The 26,144-nt window shown below is 35.8% G+C and overlaps 1 protein-coding gene across 1 annotated transcript; it reads right to left on the bottom strand.

Moving 5' to 3' along the window:
* Positions 1 to 4,132: 4,132 nt before the first annotated feature.
* On the bottom strand, positions 4,133 to 21,668 carry LOC145676107 (uncharacterized). The gene is made up of 3 exons (XM_081746997.1): positions 21,112 to 21,668; positions 13,205 to 13,275; positions 4,133 to 4,420 (listed from the first exon to the last, which is right to left on the bottom strand). Exons 1-3 carry the CDS (start codon positions 21,353 to 21,355, stop codon positions 4,406 to 4,408), a joined length of 330 nt encoding a protein of 109 aa, XP_081603123.1. The 5' UTR covers positions 21,356 to 21,668; the 3' UTR covers positions 4,133 to 4,405.
* Positions 21,669 to 26,144: the final 4,476 nt, after the last annotated feature.

The raw sequence follows: 26,144 nt of genomic DNA on the forward strand, positions 1-26,144 counted from the left end.
ACATCATCATCATCATAAGTATTCTGACCTTCAGCTGCCATGCTCCACGGTCCTCCGTTAACCTTTTCGTCTTCACGTATGATCTTTCTGTTTTTATATCGTCCATTATTTGTAGCCTCATTCGACCCCTTCGTCTCTTTCCTGCCATCGTACTTTCTATCACGTCCCTCATGATTCAGTTCCTTCTTACCCAATGTCCCAACCAGTTTCTCTTCCTCTTCTCGATAATATCTACAAGTCTCCTTTTCTGCCCCGCCTTTTGAAACACCCACTCATTCGTATTCCGCTAGAATTAATTAATTTTTTCATTCTTCTCTTCTCTTTTTTTGCTGCCAGCAAACTAGAAAAAATAGAGTGGTGGTTTCCCGTTGCTTTCCACTCCGTAGTATCCCAGCCGTTAAAGGCACTCTGACCACGCCTGGGACTAATGTCCAAGTTGCCGTACCAATCACTATGATTTCCGCCAACTTGGCTACTGGAGAACTGCTGCCTTTTCCCGGAACACTCTTCGTCTGCCTACTTCATTTAGAACAATTTGGTAGAGGTGATCCTTCAGGTAGTGAGATACCACCGACATAGCTCTAAATTCCCCTGCAGCACGCAATCCTCTCCACCCGACACTTAAGTGTCGTAGTAAAGGTGGTGCTTATCGGGGACAGACGTATACAGACAGACAATAAATGTAAACCATTTCTTCCATCAAAATAAAAACTGTCAGTTATATTTGGTAACGATTGACAGACTTTTTTGGCGCCACAAAAGTTCGTTTTTATTTTCTCGAGAACTATGCATGAGAATTTACCCTCAACGTTTTGTTCAGCGCTATATGATCTATCCACTAATGTAAGACTTACTTTTGAATGGTATTTTAGTTAAACAGAAATTTACATTTAGCAATTACACTGTTAGGCTATATCTCATTAACCTCACCATGCATTATCGTCATGCTATTGCAATAAATAGCTGAATGAGGGGTATATTTCATTGTCAATTTGACCTCAATAAGTGGCGTGGTTCTAGTACAGCATCAATTTCTAGGTTTACAGAGAAATTTGTTATACATTTCACGGTGTCTACTAAAATTCCAAAATGAAATTTCGTGACTCTTTCGTGGCCTTTTCTTTACCAAACCATAAAATTTCGTAACATTCAAAAACTGATAACAGTGTCTATATTGTTTAGCACTTATCTTTATTTTATTTCTACTTTCAAAGACTGTTCCCTGGAGCGATAACTTGATGTTCTCTCACAGTTGAATAAACTTATTAGAAACGTAGGTGGTTTCGGTAGTTGCTCAATGATGCCAGCTGAAGGACAATCTCAAGAGCGAATCTGGGTGCTAATTAGGCCCAATTTTCAAGCATACGATAGAAGCTTACTTTACTTGCGATTTGGTAGAGTCTAAAGCCGACCTAGACATTTTTGATGGTGAATTTTGACGTTTTATAGAGCAAAATTTTCAGGTCTCTACTTATGTTTGTACAGATAAGAAAATCGTGACCCAAAAGCTAAATTTTGTGACTTTTCCTTGACTTTCATGACCGTTTTCTGATTTCGTGACCGATAGACACCTGCATTTTCTCGAAAATAATGCATATCATTTTGTTTAACGATTGATATATGTCGTATCTTTTGATATTTTCCCCATTGAATGCTAATATGAGCAGTACTGTGTCGTGGGGAGCGAGTAGGGCCACGACCCCGGGCACCGAAGGGGGCGCAAAATTCGGGAGGAAAAAGAAGATGGGTTCGAATTAAAATGGAAGAAAAAGTAATAAAAAGTGCTCAAAATCAAGGAAAAGCAGGGTTTATTTTTGATATTTTCCCTGCGCTTCGCGGCTGGTCTGTCGACTTCACTCATATCTACAGGAGAGAGGGCGCCGTCGTATACTCTTGCCCCGGGCGCTGATTTTCCACGGCACGGCACTGAATATAAGCATTTAACGAATATCTTATTGAATAAAACAAAACTATATGGATGAGTACAAACTCACACATAGTTTTCGAGTTAAGAAAAATTGCCAACTTAAAAATTGATGTTGCACGAAAGCCATTCGACCTATTTAAGAATCGCATTGAATTCTCCATTACGACACTAGTAAGTCAACAGCACATAATACTATTATTGAGATAACTCTTTTTAACTTTAATTGTTTAATTATAATATTGTCCAAATATGACATATGACAGTTGATTGTATCGAGCTGAATAAGACATGCTTACGGATAAATTCCCATGAGTAGTTTTCGAGAAAACTGAATTTTTTAAAAGTCCTGAAAAGTTTGTCATTCGGTGCCAATAGTAATTGATAGTTTTTATTCTGCTGAAACGTTTGATTTATTTACAGTATATACCGTACTCCACATGTATATACTCCTCATGTTCTTAACCATGAAATTCTTTCTAGTATTGTCTTCTAACGGTACCATATATACTGCTAATAGTTACACACATCCTTATGTTATATTCCGGGTTATCAAAAGTCCGGGGCCATAGGCCAACTCTGTTATAATCAAAGATATGGGGGGGGGGGGAATGGAAAGAGAGGAAAAGTTGTTGAAATTTGAAGGTTTCAAATCTAAAATAGTGCTTTTTTTCAATTGGCCAGCCGCACTGGTAAGCTTTAGCCCCCTTTCAATTGAAAAAAAAAAGCATCGTTCCCAGTTCAACTAACTATTCGAACAGAATGTAAGAGCCCGCAAAAATAACACGGGAAACGTGAACATTGTTGATATGATAAGAGCCGAAGGGGGTAAAGACTGCTGACGTGGTAGCGTTGATGTTTCATTTAATAGGACGCCTTACTAGTATGGAGCACAGACGGCTGGCCCGATTAAAAGAATTACGCTATTTTAGATTGAAAGCCACCTATTTCCGACAAATTTCTCTTTTCCAATTTTTTCGTATCTTCTCATAACGGAGTTGACCTATGGCCCCGGACTTTTGACACACCCTGTATCTTCAGGAACAAAGAGAAAAGGATCTGGCTACTCTACCCTACTCTACTGGCGTAGCGAACATCCTAAAACTTGTCTTTAGAAGGACATTGAGACTAAAAACAGAGTACTTAGACCAAAACAGAATAAAAATAACATTAAGTAGTTTCATCAAGAAATACACGTACGGTGCATAGGATAGAGCTTGGAAATCCAATATGAAAAGCAAATTAGGGAAGACGAATAACGAGAAGCTGCAATGGGATAAAATAATTCCAGATTAACCCTCGCAATACCTAGATATTTTTTGTACGCAGACTACCAAGGGGGGTCATTTTGTGCCCACCTGTTAAGATTAAATATAGGAATAACACGCAAAAGAAACAAATCAGAAACTCCCACAAAAATCTACAGAGACTGAAGTGACCAATACACAAGATAAGATTAACAACTATTTATGATGCTACCATCTAGGAGTGACACTTCGAAATGTCAGTCACATCTCCTACCAACAGAAGGGTACCCTGTGTCCACCAACTTAAAATAGCAAATTTTATGAGACACACTAACGTTCGAATTGAACCACCGTAGGTTAAACATGTTGAGCAATAACATTTTTTTTTTCAGAATTTTAAAGAAACGATTAGAAGAGTGATTACGAAAATTATATTGTGGTAGGCACAAACTACCCTTTCCCCCTTCCGCGCTGGTAGTCCTAGGGTTAAAAGGAATTCTCAGATAACATGGTTTCTGCTGAAAGCACTATGCCACGACAGATGTTCATCGTTCTCGGACGATGGTATCGATCGTTGGTGACACACAAGCAGGTGAAAGTGCAATAATTACCTGCCATATAAAATACCGGTATTTCAACTATTAAAAAACCCGTCCGAAAAGCCGGATTCCTGTTTTGGCATGATGTTACCTCTACAAAGCATGTTATCCAAGAACTCCTAATAAGTCTGAAATTATTTTTTCTCAGTATCGACGATAGGCTGAGTAATGCATGACCCTAGCAAGAAAGGTAATACAAATTTTGATTCGATTAGTTTCCTATAAGTAGTAGGATCTTTTGTTTCTGTGGTGGGTTAAACCTGTGACTTTCTTAAGGCAAGTTCTACCTAGGTAGATTCTCCAACTACGAAAACTCAAGTTCAGAAGGTTTGAAGGTTTATTTAAAAACATAAATCCATAACTACATTTTTAAATTATTTATTCGGGTGTAATGGACGTTCGTACACATTTATGGGGAAACACAAGATATACATGGATGGTAATAATAGTTCTCTTATAAAGCCGCAATTCTCCTTTGGATGCTGTTTACGTACAGCTTCCAGGTGTGTAGGCTGCGTGGATGATGTTAATGTACAGCTTCCAAGTGTGTAGGCTGCGAAAGACACAGAACACGACGATAACTCATTGTATTTCCTTATGTCCCCATTGTGTATACTCCTGTTCTCATTACGTGTTTATCCATCATGGTTCTGAAAGACAGAAAATAGGAACAATTAATTTTAAATCAACTTCTTCACAAACAGTGTAGTAAATATGATTTTTCGATTTTAAGTGACAACATTATTAGCATTTAAGGAAAGAAAATAAAATATTCGAAGATGATATTATATATATATATATATATATATATATATATATATATATATATATATATATATATATATATATCATATTACCTATTAATATTGATATTCGTATCCTTATTACCGCCGACGACGATATATATGCTGAAAAAAATATATAGAAAATCACGACGTAAAAATATAGGAGATTTCGTGAAGCTGTGAAAAAGGAACATTTCAATTATCGAATAGATAGAAAAAAGAAAATCACATGGAAATTAAAATAATTGGTATATGAACATACATTCTACTCTAAATATGGTGAAATGGGTTATTATCTCGTTGCAAAGTTTTATACGTTTCTTAGTGTTTTTGTACATAGCTCACCAGTACTAAGCAACGATCATAAGGAAAGTGTTAAAAGGATAATTGCATCAGAAAATTCAGTGTTTCTACAATAATTTGCCTACAGTTAGTGTAAAAAGAATTGATACGCCTAAATAAATGGTTTATAAGTCTTTAAAATCACTACTCCATACAACTTTTTAATGGATATGACGAAATTAGTTTTTGTTCCATTTTGTAGATATATAAACACTTTTTGCGCTAACTGTATATTGTTTGGTGTAATTATCTTTAGACAACAAGCAGGAAAGGATGGAATACAGAAGAGTCTCCATTCAACCACCTCACTGTGGAGACAAAAGGCTCTCCAACTACACACACACACACCTTATATCCTTATGTTATTTTCACAAGTGGAAGTAGTAATGCCACAAAAATATAGGAGATTTCGTTAAAATATAGGAGTTTATAGGAAGAGACGCAAATATATAGGAAAAATAGGAAATATAGGAGCATTGGAAAGCCTGATATATATATATATATATATATGGCCGGATTTAATGTTTTTCCCGCCCCTAGGCCGAAGAGTATTTGCAGCCCCTCAACCGGCCATACGAAATTATAACTCAACAGAAAATAATAAAAGATTTATACATGAATTTGCTTGAACATTTTTGTATAAAATTTTAATGAATTTTCATTTTGAATCTGCTTCAAAGATTAAATTGTTACAAATTTACTTTTTTTTCAAGCTCCCGGTGTACGCATATGGTACCTTATAATTTCACTCCAGTCGTTTGTGTGTGGTACTTTATTTCTCCGTAACTACTGGATGGATCTGAACCAAATTGGGAGTACAAATTGCCTATGGCCAAATTGCTAAAAAAAAAGGTCATATTTGGTAACCGGGCTCGGTCAGAGACAGCTTGGTTCGACTCTCCCTGCATGTATTACTTTACTTCCCGGTAACAACTGGCCAGGAATGAACCAAATTTGGTGGACGAACAACCCATGGTCAAATGAGTAACAAATAGTTTAATTGGTAGTCGGACTCGGCCAAGAACAGGATCGGTTCGGCTCGACTTGCCCTGTATGTCGTACTTTATTTCTCGGTAAGTACTGGTCAGATTTGAACGAAATTCGATGAGCAAAGATCCTATCGTCTAAGAAATAGATCAGTATATTTGGTAGCCGGGCTTGGCTCGCCAGATCCACTACTGACCAGATTTACAACAAAGGGCGTAGCCGGATAAGAAGGTGAAAAGTGCCCTTACACGGATTGCTGTGATATTTATAGCCAGGGTACCTCATATCCAAATATAACCTTGACCAGAAAATCAACTTAAAATTCCTTTGAATTTTGAAGTTATTGTTGAAAATTCGAAAATGAAAAATTGTTCATATCTCAGAAACAACTTAAGTTATGAGGGTGAAACAAAATATGAATTTACTTTGCGTAAAATGCTTTACCAAAAACAAAGGAACAATGTATTTCGCTCTTCGAACTTCTAGCGAAGAGTGCGTCGATAATATTCGATTTTTTTAACTATGTTTGAGTGACCATCTCCTACTTTCCACCATAGAAGCAGCACAAACCCACCTATAATATATGTTGACCATGGTTTAATACTCGCGGTGCAACTTGGTGTAAAATGAGGAAAACCAAGTCAGACATGCCTGGAAGATATGCAACCCACGTTACGCCATAAATGTTTTGGCCGGCACGATTGTCAGAAGCCTAAGATGATTGAGCTTCTGACTATGAATGATTCTATGTGGGAATATAACTCTCATAATCATACCTCTTCCAGAAAGCGTGAGAGCACTAGTGTCATTTAAACCTGCCTTAGTAGTATACCAATATTTTAAATCGTGATCTACAAAAAACAACGTTTTTGATTATCCTTACATATAAGATATACCCATATATAATGCTCAAGATGATGATAATACAAAAATATTTAAAATGTTTTTGCTATATCTTTCCTGTATTAGAAAACATTACAAGGAGAATGAAGGGCACGGTATGCGGAACCTTCAATCTTAATCATTATTACTGGAGTGACAAGACCAGCAACACACAATTTGCTTAAAATCTCTGTAGGCCGGACAATCTTAGCAAAGTATCGAGCGTATGAAAAGTCATAAATATTTGTAGCGACATATGAACAACATCAAACTGTTCGATTCTCATGTGTACATTCTCAATAATACGGCTTTAGATCCGATGCAACAAAATCAATATAACACCTGTATGTCTTCCTACTAATATATCGAGATCGTACGTCGAATTTAATGGTGTGGGTATTTTCTTTCAGAAAATGAATATTGATGGTGTTCTCTTCATTCGTCTTAGCACGAGTTCGTTCAGTAGTGAGATTATATGAGACGTGGACCTACTGATTAACATGGAAACTGAATCATGAGCTCCCGCCAGGAATCGAATCTCGGTCTTCTACTCCAAAACCTAGTACGCTAACCGCTTAGCTACGAAGGGAGCTCTCGTTCATCATTTCAGCCGGGTAGGAAACTGCCTGATACAACTGACAGGAACCTGTAAAAAGAATTTTTAAGTTTCTTTTTGTTAACTCCGAGAAGTGCAAGATGTCCGTGGAGGTGACTTTTGTTTGTGTACCTATCCCAACCTTCTTTTCTATACTTCTAATCCTGTGTTCTCTGCGATGTACTGTCGTTCCATTTGTTGAATTTCCCCGTCGAGGCCATCGTCAGAATTTAAACGATTACCAAAAGTATTATGTAGAAAAGAAACTATCCAGCATAGCAATCCAATTTGAGAAATTAACTTGTTGTACAGTTGGTAACGTAGAAGACAATACTTCTTCAAGAATACTATGAACGGCCTCAACAACCCAGTGAATTTTTGTAACATAGAAGGAAAAGTTCGGCTCACCCGCAGTCAATTGCCTGTGCTTACCTTTCAGTGTAGACATTAAAACTAGAAATCCTCTTTCTTCCAAATATTCATCTGTATCCCGAAATTCACGATTCACACAATAAATATCACATTGTGCCATGAGAATCGCTAGCCCATTTGGATCTTATATGTTGCCCAAGCATATCTACAATATAACCAAGGCTTAGTATAAATAGTAATAGAGGCAACTTTTTTTTTTTTTTGTTCAATGTACGATTTTCGTTCATACTCATTATTCGACCCCTTGCCGTATCGAATATACCTTCCATTAAAGATTAGTACCAAATACTCAACAGTATTGTGACGTTTCGTTGTCACAATAGCTTTTTCAATTGTTATGAGCTCTTTTCGTGAATAGGCCGCAACCCTCAACTTCTAGGGTAAAATGATATTTTGCGAAGAACGTAAGACAGATGCATACATATCTGAATTGCTGTTCCCTTTCCACCTTTAGAATTGCAACAGTAAAACTATTTGAATTGTCAGTGCGCAGTAAACAAAAACGTAACGTAACAGTAGTTAAATCGTATGGGTAACAGTTCGATTATCAGCGGCACAAGCGCTCTCACGCTTTTCAGCGAAGAGGCACAATTATGAGTTATACAGTCATGTAGAGCCATTAATGACGAGTCAGAATCTCAAACTTGACCATCTTTCACTTCTGACAATATTCGTGCCGGCCGAAACATTTATGGCGTAACGTGGGGTTGCATATCCCTCAGGCGTGTCTAAAAATTTTCATCATTTTACACCAAATTGCACCGCGAGTATCAAACCATAGTCAAAATATATTATAGGCGAGTTGGTGCTACTTCTATGGTGGTTACTCAAAGAAAAAAAAGAATTCGAATACTTTCGACGCGCTTTTCGCCAGAACTTTGAAGAGCGAAACACATTGTTTCTACTTTCCGGTAAAGCCCTTTGAGCAAAATATATGAATATTTTGTTTCATTCTTGTAACTTAAGTCGTTTCCAAAATATGAACATTTCTTTTTTTTATTTTCGAATTTTCAACAATAACTTCGAGATTTGAAAGAATTATAAATTGATTTTCTGGCCAAATTTATCTTTGGATAAGAATAACCTTTTGTGTAAATATCACAGCAATCCGTGTAAGGGCGCTTTTCACAGCCCTATCCGGCTACACCTTTTGATGAGCATATAAGTCAGGGTCTAGGGGACGAAATTGCTATATTTTGTAGCCGGGCTCAGCTCGTCTTGTATGTGGTACTTTATTTCTCTGTAACTACTGGTCGGATCTGAACGAAATTCGGTTGGTAAGCAGCCCATCGCCTAGGCATTAAAAGATCCACTTTAGCCAGGCCATGCTTAGCTACACAACAGAGCCTATGTTCCACAGCTTTGTATGCCGGGAGCTGCCGAGGGGTGTAAAATCAAAATATTTCATTCTATTTATAAAAATTAAGTAAAATAATTTATTGAAGCATAGACATGCATTACATTACAAGCTATTATTTAGTTTCAAATAATTTGTTATTGGACCCGGAGGCGTGGTAAATAGGCGAAAACCAGGTAGTAAAGAAGCAAAGCAGAAAAACGTTCAAGAAGAAAATTGCGCTTGCATAATCTCTAAGTTAGTGTTATTTTTCTTTTTTCTACAGTAATTAGTGTGAATATTTTAATTTAAAGATGATTTACTAGATATCTGCTTTTTCGTTTCTTTCTTTTTTTTTTAGGAAAGAGGAGAATAAGCAATATTTTTTTTTCACAATACGAGGTGCGATCAAAAAATACTGTGAATAATTTTATTAGAAACAAAGTATCTAATAAGCTCACATGGAATTTGATTAAATCTCCTTCAAAGTACTGTCCTTGGATAACAATGCACTTATCCCAACGTAGAATCCACGACTGGAGACATTTCTGGAAGGCTTCTTTTGGAAGGACGTTCAGCTGCTCTGTCGTGGCTTTCTCAATGTCAGGAATGGTGTCAAAACGTTTTACCTCAAGCACGGTTTTAATTTTTGGAGAAATGGTTATCCTTCGTTTTCTTAACATTTGGCCATGAAACAAACACCTGAGAAATATACAACCCCAATATACAACTATGTGATGTTGCAATATATAACTCGTAGGGTATGTAGCTTTACTTTTTCAAAAATTTCAGTACTTCCAGTGTACCCCTAAAATTTAATAAAGAACTAATGGCCATGTTTTTTTTTTTAATATTCATTAGAACTGGACAATTTACACAAAATTTGGAATCGACCAACAAAAACGGCACGTTTCTAGCGCTTGTGGGTTCAATATCTCATTGTCAAAAGGGCTGGAGACAACCATATAAACTTTTATGTGGGGACAAACATATACGCGTAAATCTAGTATTTTAATACAGATAATAATTGGAATAGTTTTATTTTCGAGTGTTATTTTTTAATATTCGCAATATTGAAATTTTTGAACTTATATTTTTCACGCGTTTGAAAAAAAGGATATCATTACTAGTAAAATTAAACTAATACATTTTTATTTTTTTCAATGTTTCCAATTTTTCCGAAAAGAAATCGAAAAAAAAAACTTTTTTACCAACAGGTTAAAATTTCCGGAAATTTTACAACATTAGTTCAGACACACTTGTACTTGTCCCAAACTCTGATGTTATTTCCTACGCCTGTCCTGTTTTACCAGTCTGCTCAGCCTACTACGTCCGACATACGTAATGAGCTGGGGGACGCCGAACACCTTGATCTTTCCCCTTGGTTTCGCCACTTGTTAAAGACACTCACCTCGAACACCTGACAAGTCCTCCAGTTTCCGAAATTCTGGTGCCGAGTGTTTCTGAATGAGTACTTTCTTCAAAATAATATTAAAAATTATAGAAAGATTTTGGAGACTTTCGAGTCGAGTCGAGATTTTTATGAGCTGTTTCGACTCACTCGTGTCTCGACTCGAAAATTCAAGTCGAGAAATACGTGTCTCGACTCGTCTCGAATTTTACAGTGTGTCTCGACTCGAATCTCGATTCGAATTCGAGTCGAGTCGAGTAGAGATTCGAGACATGTCTCGACTCGTGCGCATCCCTATTTTTGATGCACCTTGTACAAATGTTTTCCACCATTTCGCAGTCCCAAAGAAATTACCGATACAATGATTGTCTCCTTCACCAAACGACTTTCTTGTACACTGGGAGACTTTAGAATAGTAGCTAGCTTTTAAACACATTTAATAAAGAAACGTAACTAACTCCAATAGTAACATCAAGGCCCACGGCAGTGCGCCAACCGGCTTCTCTGGCTGGAGCACAGAGTCTATTAAAGTACCCCTTAAGTAAAAGTTTTAAAAATGTTTTTGTGGGTAAAAACGAAGAAATAGGAGGGAGACTGCAAGAATTAGGCGTTCTTCCTAAAGTTGAAGGTCAAAGATTTTATGAATATTAGGGAAGTGGTTCGAAATAATCTGTTATATTGAGTGGATTCCATGCTTGGTGTGATGTGTTTATAACATGTCCAAAGATCTATGATGATCGATAATGTTGTAGACACGTTATTTAAAGTGGGCATCAACGGATCTCACGGTGTATATCACTCTCAGTGGATCTGTGATGTATAAGAAAAGAATATCTCTTGGTTTCTACCTTATATGCTCATTTTTACACAACCCTAGATTGTTTCTCCCGTTTACTCTTTGTAATAACACAGCTCACACTAAGCACGTAAATTAAGTCTATCAGAAGTGAAACACTTTTATGTGAACATTAAATCGCGCCCAATGCTTTTAGTCTTAGTTCCATTTCTGAAATTATCCCACTAAATCGCGTCCAATGCTTTTAGTCTTACAAGTTAATTCTGTTTCTTAGTTTTATCGCTACTAAATCGCTCCCAACGCTTTTAGTATTAGAGCAATTCTTCAAATTATCCCACCTAAATTGTCTCCAATGCTTTCAATCTTTGTTCCATTTCTTAATTTTAGCCCTGCTAAATCATGCCCAATGCTTTTAGTCTTAGTTATATTTCTTCAAATTGCGTTCAATGCTTTTAATTTCTTAATTTTATCCCTCCTAAATCGCGTCCAATGCTTTTAGTATTAGAGCATTTCTTTAAATTATCCCACCCAAATCGTGTCCAATGATTTCCAACTTAGTTCCAGTTCTTAATTTTATCCCTGCTAAATCGTGCTATCCCTGCTTTCAGTCTTAGTTATATTTCTTCAAATTGCGTTCAATACTTTTAGTCTTAGTTTTATTTTCTAATTTTACCCATCCTAAATCGCACCCAATGCTTTCAGTATTAGATGCATTTCTTCAAATTATCCCACCTAAATTGTGTCCAATGCTTTTAATCTTAGATCCATTTCTTAATTTTACACCTCTTAAATCGCGCCCATGCTTTTAGTATTGGCTGCATATCTTCATGTTATCCCACCAACAGTTCTGAGCTTTCTCATTTTAAATCAATTTTTAAAACGCATGGTTTTTACAAGTTTTTTACGGCTATTTATTTTTAGTTTTTCATCAATATTCTCCAATCAATTCTTTACTCCAAGCTTCTTTAGCTTGAAAAACACTACATTATTTTAATTTGTGAGGTTACATATCTTATTTCCTAAGAACGTTTTACAAGGCAGTTCATTCGTTTTTTTTTTAATATTTATTTATTTACTTACTCATTTCTTTTTGGAAAATGATGTATCAAATTCATCCGGAAACTGGATAAAAGGTTTGTCTTACTGTGAAGATGATGTTCTACACTTGCCCTTCTACGTTTTATTTCAGGGTTACATTTCTGTACAAAATTTGAAAGCTCTAGTTAGTATGGAAGTGTTTGAAATTGACGTTCCAACATTTGACTCTAATAAACAAACAAACAAAAACTTAAAATTAACAAAATAAAAGCATAGTAAAACGGATACTTCTCCATATAAATCACTAAGATAAAAAAAGCACAGGTACTAAAGACCCTTAACTACTAATTACCATAACCGAACCAGAGATGGATTGGTCGATTAGTTAATGGACCAGTGGGGCGTGGGTCAACAGGATGTGATGCATTGTGACCCACCACCCACCGTGACCCACTCTGACCCACCAACCCACCATGACCCACTCTGACTATGAGCGGTGCTTAAGCGATTGATTGACCGTAAAAAATCAAACTCCGGAAAGTGACGATTTCACAGCCTTGTTTTATTGCAAGTATAACTCTTTAAGTGGAGAGGAGGGCGTGCACCATGGGTCAAAGGTGATGACGATGGGTTTTGGTTGATGGCGGGTCAGACTGAGTCATGGTGGGTGCTGGATCCAGTGGTCGTGGTCACGGTGGGTGGTGGGTCATAAATCAAGTTTTCATTGACCCACGCCATGTCTGAACTGAACAACATATTATATGATTGTACACGACAAGACAAGTAAAACTGCTTGATTACAATATACAATAGTTTGATTAAATACTTACATGATGGGTGTGGTTGCAGCATACTCTAGTCAGAAATCTACGCATAGCACATCTACAATATTTTGCGTACACTGTGAACAAAAACGAAATAATAAGTGGTTGCAATTAGATAAATTTTTAATTCTAATTATTATCATAATTTTATTTTTATTTGTATTTATTTGTTATTCAGTAGATGTAATTATCACGAAAAGTGGTGGCTTAGTGAGTACCCTCCCGTTGATTTAGTGGCTAGTGCATGCAACTTTGATATATTTGCTTCAAACGTTTGTAATTTTCTTCGACATATGAGTTCGCGTTCCTGTTGTATTAAGCAACAGCGCAGACTTCCAAAATTTATGTGGGTGCATATCATAGCCTATATGTTTTCAAGAAAGTCTCGAAATTTGGTTGATTTATTTTTAGTTAAAATATTTTATGAAAATTGTCATAAAGGGCTGTGCTGTGATAAAGTAAAATACTACCGGAACTATAAGGATAAGTTGGGGCTGCCCTAGCTCAGTCGGTAACACGGCTAACTTAAACGCAAGAGAAACGGGTTCAAACCCGGATCCAAACTAGAAATTTTGTGGGTGCGGTGCACCCACAAGATTATTTTTGTGGGTGTCGGAGCCTTGGAGCACCCACGTAGTCGGCGCGCATGATATTAAGTAGACACTGTAAAAAAAACTGATTAGCTAAATATTCCGGACATTATGTCAACTGAGGAATGTTCGGAATCAGTTAAATAGATGACCAAGAAAACAAATGTCCCGGTTAGGGCGAATTTTAAAAATATATATGGTGCTTACCTATGGTGCTAAAGGTCCCTCGTCAAATTCGTGCCCATGCGAGTTTGTGATGGACAAATTATTTCTGTATTCCCAATGAAATATAATTGTATATATTTCTTTCATCGTACCTTCATCAAGAAACAGTGAAAAAACTTACAAAAATTCGATATATTTACATTTTGACTTTTAGAATTTTAAAATTTAGAATTTTGACATTTAAATTACAAATGTTGTTAATGATACATTCAAAGAAAATTATGCAAAGGTTATCCTTGTAAAAAAAATCACTGAAATTGTTATTGGTAACTAAAAAACAATTAATTAATGGGGATATCTGATAACGCCAAGCGCCTACTTACGTTAAAAAATGGGGCGCGCCTACTTAAGGGTTAAAAACTCCAGAGAATCTGATTATGAGGAAGACATAGACACAGGAGAGACGAGTCCACATCGGACAAAGAGAGAATAGTTCTGGATGAACATACCGAGCTATCGAAGAGGCATAGAATCAGAGTTATGAACCTCCCTTTTTTTTATCAGGCCAGTGGGTTTATTGTTCAAAATTAGATTTTATTAAATTTTGTACGTACTTTTAAAGCCAAATTCTTACTTAAAATTCCACTCAAGCATTCATGTTCTATTGTACACATTTGGAATGAAATTATGGAATTCCCTTCTCGCATAAAGGGAATCCGCGTTTCGTAGGGCATACTTTACACTTGGTATTGGCACTTGATTATATTTCGATTTCTAGAAAGGAAGCAGTAGACAATTTTTTTTAGAGTAACAAAAAGGTGGGTAATTCTATATAATATAGAATGGGAATAAAATCCGTTACTACACTCAGAACAAATAATAATACAAGGGCCAGCTGTCCCGACCAAAGATTCTCAAAACATGTCATGCAAATACTAAGATAGTAATACCTCAAGTCAGGTGCCAGAGATGAAAGAATGGGTTTTTAACCGTTTTGGCACAAACGCTGTCATACCCAGTCGATTAATTATCACCCCCAGAATCTATATGCTTGCTTCAGTGATTTTTTTTTTTTTTTTTTTGGTCATATCCAAAGGGTATCCAAAGGACAATTTTTCGATCTTTGTGTTTATAGGATGATGCCATCTTTCAGGTCCGCACCACGAAATTCTTGTTGAGAGAGGTTCAAGCTTTGAGGAGGTCCAATATTACAAGTAGCTACGTCCATACAGTATTGAACGGATATCATTCTGCACCCGAAAAAAGAAAAAAAAAAGAAATGTAACTGTAAAATTCTTCCACCTATATTTAAAAAAAAAAAAACTAGATTATTTTTATAAGACAAAGAGTACAGATGAAGTGTAAGATCAAATTTTTATGCTACATCAATCATTTCTCCTTTAAACAAATATAGTTTTGTTGAGAAAGTGTACAAATGTATGTACAGTTAGGAAGTTTTTTTTTTCGGGGGTTCGGATTTGGTGGACCTCCTCCTGTGGTGCACCCCTTCAAGTTTGGCTTAAAACGAAGCAACGTGTTTTGGGGTAGCGAAGAAATATTTCTGTCTTGGCTTCACAAAAAGTGGAAGAGAAAGGAAGTTTGTTAGCATTGTTTGTCGGTACTTAGACCTACAGTTCATGCACATATATTAAGAATAAACATTATCGCATTTTTCCCTTCCTCTCTTCCCATTCCCCTCCTCATATTCAGAAAATGTTATATGATTTAGTTCTGAACCAAGCCAGGATAGTAAGTGCTCTTTTAGCTTCTATTTATGTGATTTATTACATTCTTATTAGCGAATGGGAATTGATGTGGTGTAATTTAAGTGTATGTGTGGTATACTAGAAGAATAAGAGTGTTGTCACTGGCTTTGAGTCTCCGATAGTATCTCATTTGTATTGTCAAACTGGATGGAAACTGGATGTTTTCTTTTTTTCTCGTAACTATTCTAAATATTGCAACGAAACTTGGCATACGCATTACGTATAGGCCATAGTATTTTTCAAGGTATATTATATTCGGGTAGCTGTAGGCGGAACTGCTCCAAGGGCGCCAAACAAAATATGGAGGGAAATTTCCCTATTTATTCCAAATTTTCCTTTTTTCGTACCGTACATTATGCGCATGGTACCATTTGAAAGCGTATTTCGTTCTGAAGAGAATGACGCATTAACCATAATACTTGGACAAATAATACTGTGTTTTGAAATTTTATTTTGTATATCCTTCTTCCCTATTTATATATGGAATTTGGTATTGTCAAACAGGTTTGGGAAATATTTGTTCCTCGTGACTATTCTAGATATTGCAATCAAACTTGGCACATGCATTATATATAGACCGTAGTATTTTTCAAAGGGTAGCTACTTACAGTCGAGGACGCTCAAGTTAGGAATCTAAAATTCGGTATAAACTTTTTTACCTACAAATAAGGAAACACATATTTCAGTGTTTCTGAAAATTCTGCTTCTAAGGGGGAAAAATTGGTCAATTTCAATCATACTGAAATTTTCCTTTATTTATTTACAAAGTGCCAAATGTTAGGATTCGCTTAAGTTGAAGATGTGAAATTCGGTACATAAACTTTTAAACAAAAATAAGAAAATAATTATTTTAGTGTTCGCGAAAATTTCGCTCCTAAGGAAAAACTGGGGAGTTTCTTTAATATTGAAATTTCCCTTTATTTATCCATAAGGTGCCGAATATGGGGACTTGCTTAAGGTTGAAATGTGAAATTTGGTTAATAAACTCTTAATTAAGAATAAGAGAATACGTATTTTAGTGTTTTCGACAATTTTCTGCGCCTAAGGAGGAAGAAGGATCAATTTCTATTTTCCTTTTATTGATATTTCCTTTTATTTATTCACAAAGTACCGAATGTAGGAATTTGCTTTAGTCGGGGATGTGAAATTCGGTATATAAACTCATATAAAAATAAGGAAAAACATAGTTCAACGATTTAAAAAAAACGCTCTTAAGAGGGAAAAGGCGGTCATTACTATATATCCAAATTTCCTTTTTTGTATGAGAAACTGCCTATTGTGAGGATTGAAGATATGACAATTATTACATAAACTCTTAAATAAAAAATAATTAAATAGTATTTCGCGGGTACGAAAATTTTTGTTCTCTGATAAAACACTTCAAGACAATTTTGAATGCATTAAACAATGAACAAGAATAGTCCAAATCATGTTCAAACGCAGGTTTATTATTTGCAGTGGAGTTAGAAAGGACAACTGATATGCCAGCATTATAAAAATACACATTTTGAAAATGATTAACCAAAGAATAAATAAATTACTAACCCTAATCTATCTCATCCAGAAAAACATACTAATAAGATTAGGGGAAATAGTCAATAACACCGAACAAATATTAAAACGAAAAAAAAAAAACAATTGATAGATATGTAATAAATAACAATTCCAGAAATACGTAAATCAAATCTTCTAAATGTGATAGAAATATTAACTCAAATCAAATAAATGTCAACATAATTCTTCTACTGAAGGGCACGCTGGTTCAGTGATAGCGTTCACATTTTGCGCGAGGATTGTCTAGTTCGATTCCAGGTTATGCATTTCTTTTGGACGACATAGTGGCCGTGGGTTTTCTCGATGTTCTAGTTTCTTCTCTCAGTCTTATTCCAGCAATTTAATTCATTTTCATTAATCATTCATTTTATTTAGCCAAAAGGGAATTATCATGGGACTAGTGACGACGTCAGATGGGTCAAGGGGGGCGAACGGCCTCCAGTGGCACCGTATTCCTCACCCCCACTGATCCCAAGACACGTATAATAAGAAATGTCAAGTAATATAAAAGTTATTTTCTGTATACGAAAGAATAGTTGCTCCAGAAAAAAAAAATCTGGCTCTTCGCTTTTTCTTCGCCCTCGTTACTGAATGGGACGTAAAACTAGAAATTCACTTTCATTCGTCTAACTGAACTGTAATTTTATCAAGTGAATAACATTATTTTATCGTGTATAATGCACTTTTCTTTTATTCTTTCAAAGTATTAATTCCTTAAAAAACCAAGAGATCCTTATACAAACTACCGGTAATATAAGTATCATGATTGGAATTGCAACAATAGCAATTATTGTTGATTAAGTGTACCAATACCAATACCAACTAGGATTGCCAACTCTGGAAAATAAAATTACCCACATCCTGCTTAAAATTCCCTATGATATAGGCATAAGTGTGAATTATCTGTTCGAACACATCCATCGGAAAGAAATGTACTATCGTTGACAAAAGTGCATTAGCACCTGTATTTTGAATGTCACCTTAGTACATTCAGTAATAAACTTAATAAGTTAGATACAATGTGTTAAAAATGAGAAACTGAAGTTGGTATTGATCAGTTTATTGTATTTAAAAGTAACTGCCATTTCTTTAAAATTATCGAAACAGATGAACAAAATTATTTACATGACAATTTTAGATTTACAAAATGAAATTTACTCTATAAACTTAAGCTTCAACTACAGGAAGTCCTTTTCCACTGTCAATAAAAGTATAAAATTCCTTAGAAGTAAATTTCAAATCTTCAGTGACACAGTTCCTGTCAACTTTTTAAAAATTATCTCAACAGATGAACAAAATATATTAATTACTGATAAATGGTGAAAGGTAAGGATGTCAAACTAAACAATGTAACAAACATTGTACAAACGAAATTCCTGTTATTTGCCAACAGGCAATGGTCAATTTAAATTTTGGAGTTAAGATGGCGGCCATTCTGCCAAGTATTTGGGAGCTTTGCTCTCCTCTTTTATTCATTTTTCCCATTTAAACAATTTTTACTTCAGTACATTTTCTAGCTTGTTACAATCTTTACTGTGTTACAAATATTTTTACTGTTTGGCGCCACTTTTCTCCCTCCTATACATATTATTAGTTGTAAAACAAGTTAACTTTTAATCGGCTATTCGTCCATATTGGATGGGCCATTTTGTGATACATACTGTATTTTATTTTAAAACAATTATTAGTGGCATAGTCGACCTTGGCTTGATTAAGCTGCGACTTTAAAACTTTATTCCTCGCAAGAGGATCAAGATAATAACAATAATTTAAATTTATCGCTATATTTATGCTGCACAATTATGACAAGCTACATTTATACAGAGCTATGTTATGACAGAGCTATTTTTATACACTTCTGCCTCTATTGTTGAAAACAATGCTTCACAATAAAATTGAACTGTTATCAAATGTATTATGTTAAATAAATGAAAAACTGCCATAGATTTTTTAAAAATTGCATAAAGTGTATAATACAATATTTTTAATGTAAAAGCACTGTTGAATAATTTCGATATTCGATGTTTTATTCTGGATTACATATTTCAAAATACCTGTCATAAAGGGTCTGGTAAAAAGTTTGTAACGGTCACCGACCTTAAAATAACAGCAATACTTCCGGCAGTCCGGTGAAATACCGACCAGTTGGCAATCCTAATAGCAACGCATTGTTAACTGCAGAGTAAGCACTTTGATTATTATAAATACCGCCAACTTTATTAAAACTAGAGCGAAGAGCGGGTAATTTCTCTTTGTGCAATTTACGCAGGGACTAGCAAGCTACACTAGCTGATATTTAACCAAATTTGTTGCAAAATGCCGAATCGTTTTTCATAAGAATTTTAATCTAAAAGCTATTATATAGGCTATGCTAAGGAATATGACTATAAATGTTTTATCCAGATACCGGTATGTTAGGGGGAATTCTCCCTCCCCAAGTTCTAAAATTCTTATTTTTTGAAGATAAGGTGTAGCATGTAGCTGATGTTTATGGTCTTCCTCGGCAGCTTTAGATCCCCATCCACGAAATAGAGGCGATTTGATAAAGGACTGATGATAATAGAACTGCTGGGAGACACTTTGGACCTTCTTCCTCTTACTAACAATAAGAATATCAGATTGTAGAGGCAGCAAGCAGGGAGAAAAAAATCTTCAGAGCCAAGAGAAAAGGTACGAAGTTAATACACACAAAACAAAAAGAAAAAAATAAGAAACAAAAAGAAACAAATAATCGTGAAATTTAACCTCAAAACTTAGGTCCTCATTACACATCAAAATACGGTAAATACTGTGAACACATTTGTAATACTCTGAAGCAAGCAGAAAGAAGCACGTAATATTAGTAGAAATCCCTTTCATTCCTTTCATGTTAAAATACCCAGAATTCGATATTAAGTAAACTGAGATATTAACTATACTAGAAAATAACCTTAGGTTAAACTTTGTGTCTTATGTGCAGTTGTTGAAAAATAAATCACAACAGTAGACTTTCCTTCGGTCGGTATCTTAAATGACCAAAATGGAGACGACATAATTCAGACATTTCACTATGTAAAAAAAAAAATATATCCCTCCAACAACAATTAAGTTTCTTGATCTTTTGTTTGGAATTTAATTTTTAAATGTTCAATATAACCTGTCCTAGTTCATGAGTTCACACAGCTATAACACAAAAAGTTCTCATGATCAACGAAATTTGCTTTTGCGTGTCACTGCGACATTACTGGTATACCTCCAGACTGAAAAATACTCTGCTTCTTCCCCAGTGTCTCACATATTGAATACGAAAAAATGAAAAACACTTTTGTACTATTAGATGCATGAGAGAGAGAGAGAGGGGGGGAGGGAGAGAGAAACTTCTAGGTGGCAAATGTGCCTTTGTATCCATTAATCAAAAAGTTAACGTCATCCGAGAGTAAAAAATTAAACATTTTCAAACCTCCTAACAAATTAAATTTCTTAATTTAAAAAATCTCTTTTTGAAGCGTCTATGAGTTGAGAACAAATCTGCAAATGAGATTCGGATGTTCGTAGTGGCAGTGATGATTTTAAGGGGTGGTCGGGGGTGGGGTGGAATTATCTTCAGAGCATTTCTCCGATTAGCTAAGTCTAGATCACCAGTGTCTTCTTAATATTATTTCCACACCCATTTATTCAAAATACCCCTGAAATCAAAAATCATCACTGCACAGTGTTATTTCGCCTTTGCATACATAGCTATGTGGAATATGAAAATTGCCACTTAAAAAGAAAAAAAAATAGTTAACTTTACACAGTTCCGATACATTTCACGTGCTATCACTTAAGAAAAAACAGAAAAAGAATGTTAAATACTTACAGATAAAAATTAGCACCATGAGTAAAAGCATCACGATGAATGCGATAACCATCTTCACGAGTAGCAACTTCCGCGAGTTTGAGTTTGGCCTCTGATTATTACTCGGAGGAAGTAATGACTTGGTGACAAGAGGAACTTCTTTCTCCTTCTTACAGTTATCCACTAGATATCGCACTCCAAAATAAGTGTTATTTCCAGGCCGACGGATCACGACCTTCTCCTTCTCCTGCTTCGGTGTAGCCATTGTCGTTCCGTTCTTGCTCTCACGTACGCAAACTTCACTACCTTCCACAACCGATTCCGGAGAACTGACTAAGGACTTGCTGCGACTTGCGTTATATACACCCGGACTGGGACTACTTACCACACCGGATATGACGTATAAAGCTCACGTGACATCATATTACTACTAGCATCGAACTAGAATGTTCTCGAAACAGAAAATCAGTAATAATTTGACAAATTAATGTACCAAAAGTACACGTTATCAAACTATTATGTATTTAAAATATTTAATTATATTATAAAATTGTTAAATTCGCAATACTAATACCGTCAATTGCATTGAGTAAAAATCAACCTTTCAGCTTCCGGTAATTTAAACTACAGAGCTTTCTGATCTACAGAGACACCTGGTAACAAATCTCAGAACACTGCTCAACCACTTGACATCAGTGTTACCAGGATCAGAACGTATTAATCGTATATAAGACAAGAATGAACCGTTTTATCCTTCGGAGGACCGTACAATAAAATATCTTAAGAAAGCGTTCTACTTTTGAAAACATGCATAGACAAGTTTATTGTTTTGCTTTGAAACTATGCACAATAAAGTAAAAGTATCAGAGCAATATGATAATTATTTTAAAAAGTAATATTAATGTTAGTTCGCAACATGGCAAAATAAACAAACAAATAAATAAAATAACTACTTACGGATTTGTCAGGCATCAAAATGATATAATCTTCATCCTCCACAGGCACGTTGTCACTTTTTTGTTGAATGCAATTTTGTGTTCGAACTACATAAAACACAAGACAATTTGTTATGCAGGTTAACTTACTTTGGGGTGATGCGAAACTGTTAGATCTGGATCCATTGTCATGCACACACACTGACAGATTAAATCACTTGCATCGACTATCGAGGTAATAAGTTTATTTCGGTTTTTCACTTTTATCATTACATTTCTTTTACTGAATGCCGAAAGAAAACGTCAGGGTGCAAAGGGTCACTGTCATTGTTACCAGAGAGTTGTGGATCTGTAGTCATTGAGAGATATAAAACATGACAGAAGATAATAACTTTCTGCTTAAAAATAAAAGATTTCTACAAAATTTCAGCAATGCGGTACCTAACGCGTAGGTCAAGGAGTCAGACCGAAAAGGGCAAATTAACTATTTGTACGGTTCCGACCATATGTCTGGCAACCTTGCTCAACATGAATGCTCTAGGACAGGGATTTTCAAACTGTGCGGCGCACCACCCTGGGGAGGTGCCAAAGGTTGTAAGAGGAGGTGCGAAGAGTTTAAAAAAAGATCCTACAAAAGAGCATATTTATAATGCAACACGCATACTTGAGTCTGCACCTTTCTTCTTTAGTAATACATAGAGGACTAAGCCTTTGTATCACCTCTGTTCCACATATGATCAGGTATGACCCTTTCACCTTTGACTTAAACGTATACAATGCTTTTAGATTGCCACTAACGATCTTCTATTTATCTCTATAGAATAGTATGTCTTCTTAACTTTATGTCCAATTTGAGAAGTACTTTCTAGAGGACACTCAGTTCAACTGGGTCGTGAACCCTCTCAACGCAGAGAATCCAGTAAATTTCACCACCCGAGAAGAGGAGCAGTTCATTGATCTCTCTTTAGACAGCACATTGAAGACCAAGTTTCTCTCTACATCGTTGCTTGATTTTTGGAGCTCAATGAGGAATGAGTATCTGAAATTATAAAATGGCCTTGCGAGTGTTCCTTCCTTTTGCAACTTCCTATCTCTGAGAAACCGGATTTAGAGTCATGGCGGTGATCAAATCCAAATATAGGTCAAAACTAAATCTCCGGAAAGCGATGGGTCTTGTCATTTCAAAATATTTGCCGAAATTTAACAAATTGTGTGACTCAAAACAAGCTCATACATCCCATTGACTTTGCTCAACATTTAAATGTGTCGATTTTTGTTATGTAAATTCCCTCTCTGCTCCTATTTTCCAATTATAACATAAATATCTGACTTACCACAATTTATAATTATTAACACCGGCTAATAACATTAAAAGGCGTAGCTATAGTCAGTGTTTACAACATAGGTCACCTGTGTTAATGAGATACTTACATTAGTGTTAAAAAATGAAACATAGTTTATCATAGTGATAGTCTTTCCGTTAAGTGACATATGTCACTTTTGACAAGGGAGGTGCGTTCAGCTTTTGGTGGTTGAAGGGAGCGTCAACTGCAAAAAGTTTGAAAACCCCTGCTCTAGGGAGAAACAACAACGCAATTAGATAACTACATAATAAATTGGTCCAAAATATTATTGCGTGCCCCCTCAAGATATACTGTACACATTAAACGTATGTTGCGAGACAATATTCACGTCTTCGCAACAAATAACCATCATCTTTCACATTTTCTTACCAATCTGTAACTTTCGACAATTGTTACAAGTACACGTGCATAGCACAAACACGATTGGATGTTGCAACAGTTACTGACAAATGTTAACAATATGAAATTCCACATAAAAATCGCGAATCTTTGATACGCAAAGCTTCACGAATTCATGCACTGTCAACTTGTGATACACATGTATACACGAGCATAAGAAACGTAACCCAACCGAACATGCCAAATTCTCTAAATATCCTAACGCGTTATTGACATGTTATTTACATGTCAGTGGCGTATTTTCGATTTTATTTCGGGAAGGGCTTTGCTAACTTTAGTCCTGGAAATGTGAAAATTCCAGCAAGATATTTCATTTACTTTAATATAGTAAATAACATTTCGGCGACTTAAGCCCGGAAGCCCTCCTTAAATACGCCACTGCAATATGTGCTCGACAAACAATGGTGTGTTACTACTGAGTCATGTACTGTGGGTTGAAGATTACATTGAGCCATTAAAAGCGATAAATTGCCAAATAAAAAGGACTGCAGTTGAGGGTATAAGGTGGTAACCTCCATACACCCTATTAGAGTATACCTTCTGTTTCAAGGCGTTAAGTACTTTTGTTTCGTTTATTTATTTAATCGATTCGTGACTCCAATGATAAAGTGATTATACTACTTTCTTTTCTATCCTTTTCTTAGCCACTAATTCAAATATATCGATCATGCAGGAAGAAAAGGTTTTCTTAGACTATTGTGCGATCACAAAAGAGAGGGCGAGGGAGAGAAAGAAAAAAAATGGTAAAATTACGTCAACTCTGTCTCTGGACATGTCTGTGTTGTTTTCACCAGTGAATATCAATCAGTACGAAAGTGGGGGCCGCGGTGGCTCAGTGATAGAGCGTTCACCTCTGGTGCTTGGGGTCTCGGGTTCGATCCCAGCTCCCGCCAAGTGAACTTTGTGGTGGACAAACACCGTGTGAGTGGGTTTTCTCGGGGTTCTCCCACTTTATTTATTCCACCATTTCATTCATTATTCATTATCACCGTCTCCTTTAGCCTAACCGGCATAATCGTGGGACGTAAAACTCAAAGATCAGTACGAAAGCTTTATACAACTGTGATAATCATATTTCCACCCTATTTCTTACTACAACTTTCTTCATTTCTTCTGGTAGATTTGGTGTGATTTTCTCTGTTCCTTCTGCAATGATCACCTAGGATCAGGACAATATACACTGGGAGAATGAAAAAATATTTTTAAAAAATAATTCCAATATTAAGCAAAATAAATTTGTGTTTTCCTACAAGTCAACAAGAAACCGTTGGAAAAGTTTTCGTGGCTGCATTAAGACACGGAACACAAGCTAAAAATTAACTTCCTAAGTAAAATTTAGTTATTACCTGACCAGCGAACGAGTGCGGGTGGCCGGTTTTGGAACTAAAATACAAACAACAGTATTTCTAACTGGATTACTTGTAATTAATTTATCACAGATATTTTTGTCCTGTTCGTAATAAACCACTTCACGCATATGTTCAAGTTAAGACAAACACAGTTTCAAACACTGGCGTCTCTGGCGGGGTGACGAGGAGGACGCGTTCCCCCCAATATTTTGAAGTACAAAATATTCAATATTTTATTCTAATTTAATTTATATATTGACGACAGAATAACATATAAATACTATTATATTTATTTGGAATATAATATTCAGGTTGTGAAACGATTATAACAGAGTTCTTGATATACCTAAGGGAGTCCGTGAAGGTAAGCAGAAAGGTAAGAAATGGAATCGAATATTATACACAGGTTCGGCTAGGTAGTACCATTTAAATCACTTTCTTTGATGTCCCTCCCCCAAATTTTACATGCTAGAGACTCCAGTGGTTTCAAAAGTTATAGGAGTTATTTCCAGAACACTTTAAGGGACTGTAAAAAATAAAAAAAAAGTACATACACCCTCCATATTAATTTGGCAATAACTTGCGAATAAACCTCAGTGTTGTACAAAGAAACACTACGAACTTCGAAGCATTCGAGTGTAAGGAATTCCTACTTCTCCCATTAACAAAAGCTCGAAATTCATCTTTGTGAATCAAAGTTATACTTTGGCAATTGCGCTTTCGTTGTTTAAAGCAAGTTCTATTGTGTAGTTTTGAGATAAGACGTCTTCGAAGTTGCGATCAAGTTGGGCCATGTAATTTCCGATCGATTGTCTAAGCAGCGTCTTGAGTAACAAAATTATTTTGCATTGAGATCATTTTCAGATGTGCTGCAAATATCCAGTCAGAGAGAAACTGATAATCTTTCACCGCCACACTCTAACCACCTCCGAGACTTGAATCCGCCCCTGATTGAGATGGTAGATAAAGATAACATTCTCTGATGTCCAGCCTGCCATTATTTAGCA

This window comes from Thermobia domestica, chromosome 18 (assembly GCF_964235325.1).
Source record: "Thermobia domestica chromosome 18, izTheDome1.hap1.1, whole genome shotgun sequence".
Lineage (NCBI taxonomy): Eukaryota > Metazoa > Arthropoda > Insecta > Zygentoma > Lepismatidae > Thermobia > Thermobia domestica.